Source organism: Alligator sinensis, unplaced genomic scaffold (genome assembly GCF_000455745.1).
Source record: "Alligator sinensis unplaced genomic scaffold, ASM45574v1 scaffold277_1, whole genome shotgun sequence".
Classification (NCBI taxonomy): Eukaryota; Metazoa; Chordata; order Crocodylia; family Alligatoridae; genus Alligator; species Alligator sinensis.
Window position 1 is genome coordinate 784,509 of NW_005841899.1, and position 5,909 is coordinate 790,417.

General features: G+C 38.2%; 1 protein-coding gene across 5 annotated transcripts in view; it reads right to left on the bottom strand.

Annotated features, from left to right (window-relative positions):
- Positions 1–1,079: 1,079 nt before the first annotated feature.
- The window catches only part of NCKAP5 (NCK associated protein 5), a 461,300-nt gene continuing 456,470 nt past the window's right edge, over positions 1,080–5,909 (bottom strand). For all 5 annotated transcript variants that reach the window (XM_025197575.1, XM_025197576.1, XM_025197574.1 and 2 more), the window contains one exon: positions 1,080–2,118. In XM_025197575.1, coding sequence (XP_025053360.1) covers positions 1,837–2,118 — 282 coding nt within the window. In that variant the 3' untranslated portion in view covers positions 1,080–1,836. The remainder of the gene's footprint in view (positions 2,119–5,909) is intronic.

Sequence of the window (5,909 nt, forward strand, 5' to 3'; positions counted from 1 at the left end):
GGGGCGGGGACCCCCAGCGCCGCGCTGCGCTGCGCTGCCGGGGGGCGGGGGGCTCCTAAATGCGCCTCCTTGCCCGCCCTCCCTCTCTCGCACCGCTTGCAGCGGGGGCTCGCAGGGCCAGGTGCGGGCACGGCACTGACCTGCTGCAAGCAGAGACATGGAAATGCTCAGCCCTGCTCACAAACTGGAACAGAAGACGCGCTTTTGGGGGGTTTTTGTGGGTTTTCTTTTTTGCTGTAGTCAAAACCAAGCCCTGGCATGTATTGAAGAGGGGGCGCCTCGACTCCTCTGTGAAGCCAGGGGTGCATCGGCGAAGGAAAAAAAAATAGGGTGAGGACCCACGAACCCATACTTCAAACTTCACGCTGCCAAAAAGCTCTGTTGAACTCGCTCTCCAGACAGGTCACAGGGCTTTTATTTAGAAATACGTCGCAAATGAAATGGCTCGGCAGCCAAGGAGATAATGACAGGGTACGCCTGACCCCACTGACAAGGTAAAAAAACACAAACCAAAAAAACCCCCGAAAACCACAACTGTAACAAATTGCACAAAGCATTACCGAAATAACACGGACCGTACACTAGCGTCGTCAAAAGATTAACAGGTGTGTGCTAAAGAAACAGTGAAGAGTCTAGACATACGCAAATATACCCAGTTCACAGGTTGCTGTACAAAAGCAATTATAAATACTTCACCACTAGAAAAAATACACAGAACTCTTGAAATAGATTTTTCCCGTACGTATAAATAGTCTCTGTAGAAAAAGCCCCAGATATGTTGAATTAAGCTTTGTTAGCACCAAGGTCTTTGTATTTGTTTTCCTTAGCTGTAAATCAGAAATATGAACGGTATTTCAATTTTTTCCAGGATTAACCAATGGCCTTGAGGACAAAGTGGGTCTGAGATGGTAAAAAATCAACCCACCGCATTCAGAAATGATTCTTGTTACATGGTTATATAAAGAGCAAAGAAGTAGGGATGCTTTAAAGTACATCCTGCCATTAGAAATAAAGGCCAGATCCTGCAGTCGTGTCAGGAAAAACTCAAATTGAACGTCTGTGATGGTGATCTTTCTCGGTTACGCACATGGGTAACTTTACAATGTACAAAGTCCTGGGACTACTTACATGCCACAGAAGACAGGGCCTTTGGATCCAATCATTTTCTTATTGTATCAATCATCAAAACCCTCTCGATGTATCAACAGACACACTGTGGAATTGCACCAACTAAAATGCACGTAGCCCTAGCGAACCTTAAGTGAACTCGTACGAAAATGAAAAAAAAAAAATTAAAGTGTATGTTGTAAAATGAGGGTCCAAGAAAGTTTATTACAGACAATTTGGAAGGCTCAGGTTTATGTTAAAGCAGTGTTCCTACATACAGTTTTAAGACTAGAACAATTATAAATCTTTCTTTAAAAATCTACTAGCTTCTCTTGTTAATATGAACATCGCCTTTTAAAAGTTAGTCATCTGCCATTCCAGAAGAATGGCGCCACTTTAATATTTATTGCTGTCATTTTTTCTACAAATATAATTTGTTTTCAAAAAATGTACAACTTCTGTACAAGATTCATAAAAGTGCAAAATTAAGACATTTTGTATAACAGCATTTTTGCGTTCGCTTCTCAGTCTCACGCATCACAATAAACGCAGTCTCGTCTTTTCTTATTGCTGTATCATGATGATAAGTCACGAAATTCCCTGCTGAGAATCCAACAATTTAGGCTGAAGTTTTTCAACAGTTGTTTCTTTCCTTTCTTGCTTGCTTTCTTTCTTTCTTTTTTTTCCAGTTCCTTAAGTGCTCCATTCACAGCCCACTGGAAAGTGTCTTTATACATCATTAGAGCCTTGGCTGGCACAAGATGAGAAGCTATCATATAAAGAATCACTCAAGGATTCTAAATTGTCTACACCATGCCTATCAGAGCTATTTAAAGAAGCGTCTTCATTCTTTCCATTTACTTCCTTTTGTCCTTCAACCTTGTTCAGACAGTTCTTCTCTTTTTCTAATAAAATCATATTATTGCTGTTAAATTTATTGAGTGACTCCAGGGAAATTTTAGATAATCTATTCTCAGAATCGTCTTTTGTTTCTTCAGTTTGCTTCAATTTCTGTAACAAGTAAGGACAATATTAGAAACATATTTCTTACAAAAATAAAGTTCTCCTCCTGTACGGAAATAATTATCGTCTGTCCAAAGTTCACTATGTTAAAGGAATCGATTGCTAGGGGTTTGTAGGCTTACTCCTCCATTATAATTAAATGGAATAATAAAGTCTGTTTTAGGATAAATCATAGCTTTAATGATTCTGCTGAGACAAATAGGACCCAATTTGCAAAACAGTTAAGTGCCATTAACATTTTAAGTGGCAGATTCCGGAATTTGTATGTGTAAAGTATCCCCAGCCTCTTCATAATAATTTATATCTCTCGTCTCCTTCGGGATTTATTTTTTTTTAACGGTAAATGAATATCGTCTATGAGTAAGTTTTGACGTCTGCCAAAAAAACTAACATGCCATAGACATACTAAGAGCAGAAAAGTGGCATTTTCCATAAAGTACAGGCACAAATGAAACTTGCTAGAAAATAACCTCACATTTTGCATGTGTAAGCCTATTGATTTCCATGAACCAAAAGACTCCCTAATAGAAATGAAAGCAACAAGACAGGAAATTACACTGAACTGGTCCAATCCCTACAGACCGGAATCAATCAGATATTGGCTAGGTTTACACTGGCAAGTGTTGTAATTTTCTTGAAAAAGCCGGACAATGTATTAGCGCATTATATTAAAAATGCACAGTAGGATTATACAAGAGTAATTTTATCCCTTTGTTGGTTCCTGGAATTTCCAACCAGAGATCTGCTCAAAGAACAGTTTATCACCTGTTTAGGGAGCAGTTCAATAAGAATGACCAGTCTTTTTTTTTTTCTTATGCTACAAACTCATGTAACAGAAAATATTATAAAAAAGAAAAAGATAACATTCAACATTTTATGTTGAGAGACCCAGGGTGCAAAGATTTCAAAATGCCCTCAGGTACATTTGCTATCATAGATAACAGCCCTTCCTCATTTACTGTATTAGTTTTGGAAAGCAACAAGTGGATCAATGAATTATTGGCAAGTTGAGAACGAATACTGTTACTTGGTTTAGGTGGGAAATGAAATGATTAGTTTAGGCTCATGCAAGAGTATAGTGTAACTGGACCCATGGATGATTAAACCTGTAGTCTAACTCCGGTCATCAGCATTTGTGAAAAAGATTGTGTTTTGGCATATAACAGGCTTTGTTCCTCCCTTGCTGCTCTGTCCTTAGAGAACTTGGGCGACAGAAGACAGATTAGATGGAACAGGATGCTTATTTTTAATGAGCAATTATGTAAAAGTGTGTGTGTGGGGGGGAGGGATCTATCCAAACCATCCTTAGTCTGTCCACCAAGTTTATCATATTTTATCATGCCATATAATATTTTATTAACTAAAAGGGACTGGACCAGGTAAGGTTCTTTAGGTAGATGTGATATCTTTTATAAGTCTGACTAAATAGTTGGAAAACAGTTCTTTGCAAGCTTTCAGGCACAAACACCTTTCTTCAGGCCTTGGGAGACTTTCCTGCTCTTAACTGGACCAGGTAAGAACTTAAGTGAGACCTTACAGAAAAACTCAGGTGAACTAAGACGCAGTGATGTTAGTTGATGGGACCCCTTTCTTTAACCAGTAATAAACACCTGACTCTGCTCCAGGGGACACTGTAGTCATAATGGTGCCATTTTTGGGATGGTACATACCACAGATCCTTTACCCACTGTGTTGATTAAAGATCTCACAGTACGTTCTGAAAGTGTAGGAGTGTAGTCTCTGGTATTGTGGCCAAATAGCTATTTGGGAGGTTACCCTGGACAAACTACCTTGTTCAAATTCCCTGGAATTTGCTTGGAAGGATCGCCATATGTGCTATTTGTAAAACATGAATATAGAGCCTTTTATGCTAGAGAATATCAACTTTGAAAACATTTTGCAATATGAAAAACTGGTTTATGCATTTGAGTTCTGTGGGGTTTTTTTCTTTTTAATTGTTTTTTCAACTTCACTTTGGATGAATGAAGGAACGATTAGCACAGACTGAAGAATACACATCAGGTTGTTGGGTGCCCATTGACTTCAGTAAGATTAGGGTTCCTTCCCTAATTTGACATTCATTTACCCTGGGAGAAAGTATTTTGCCCTGGGACTTATGGGTACATGGGTTGATTGCATGGGACTATATTTTGTTTCTGTATTGTACCCTGGTAAAATAACAACAATACCTCGGGTTGGCTAAAAGACAGAGTAAGTTGTAGGGGTGGCGAGGCAATTAACTGACAGTATTATGCAGGTGTTTCATGCACTGCTGACAGTTGGAAAAAGTGATCATAAGGACTTGGATGTCATCATCTCCTTCACTTAACGCTTGTTACTGAAGTGGAGGTAATAGCATTTGTATTTAGCTTTAAAATATTTTAGGATATAGGGTTGCCATTTTATCCATGTCTGACTGCCAAAGTCAATGGTCTAATCTGATATACGATAAGAGAATGGTCTGGCTCTTCTTTCCTCTAACACATTACTGCAGATGCACATTATACTGATACTGTTTGGGTGATACGTGCAGTAATTTTTACCATTCTTTTTCATTTGATGTTGATGTACTGTTTTTATTTTGGATACTACATAATGTTTCCCTCCTGGGTTTCTTTCTGCTTTGAAAGGTATTAAGCAGTGCCAGCCCCAAGCAGTCAACAATCATGAGTCAGCTCCTGTAGTCATGAGACTGGCGCAAATATCAAAGAGGGGTTTTTGTTCGCATGTTTTGATTTTTTTTAATAATAGCATTTGGGTTCCTCTTATTTGCTTTCTGATTTTGTATCATTAGGATTTGTATTTACAAAGCTCTAGGTAACCACAAGAGACAGACGTTTCCTTTTCTAGGGGAAAAGAAGAAAACAAAGAAAAAAATATTAGCTCATGCTTTACAGATATAAGACATGAACACCAAACGTTGCCAGTCTTGTAATAAAATCATGAGATAAGACTGGGTGATCTAAAGGTTTTGTAAATAGGGAACTCTGGGAGGTGAGAATTGTAGTATACAATAGAGTTATGCTACTATATTAGACAAGTTTACTATGAAGAAGCTCATTCCGTTGTTTAATTGCAAGACGCTTAGGTTAATGTGATAGGCAAGCACATGTCATGATGTATTTGGAAGGGGAAGCATGTAATATAATCCTTATTCTGTGTAGACAAAAAATTACAGAATTATATTTCATTAATTATAGTTCTGAAAGAAAACCCAATTACATGCCGGCTCCTCCACAAAGAACGAGTTTAAGCACTATTTATTTATGTAAGAAGCTTGACAGACAAGAAACTGTTCTTGCCTCACGATAACAAAATAACTTGCATATCCATTTTGCAAAGGCTAAAATACATTATCACTTTTAGAAACTCGGTGCCTCAGCAAGAAATGGTCCCCTGTGTTGTTTAAACAACCTATTGGGTACTTACTGAAGATGGATACAAATAGGACAGGAAATATAAAAGACTATTTATTTACCTATGGAACGCATTAAGTTTCTTAGTTTTCGCAGGAGTTCACAATAGCTTTGTTGCACAATATGCAACAAAGCAAAATAACGAACAATAAATAGTACAAGCCTGCGTTGATGCATTATATAGTGGGACAAACTGTGTCCTCAGTTATATGCATTCTGATCCATTACTTACTTAAGAAGACAAGTGCAGATGTAAAAAGAACAGAGTTTGGCCCAAGGTTGCTAGCTTTGCCCATGTTTAAGTCATTAATTTATTAATGCACTTTCAGTGTCAGGGCTAATGTGAATCAGTAGCTTTTCCTG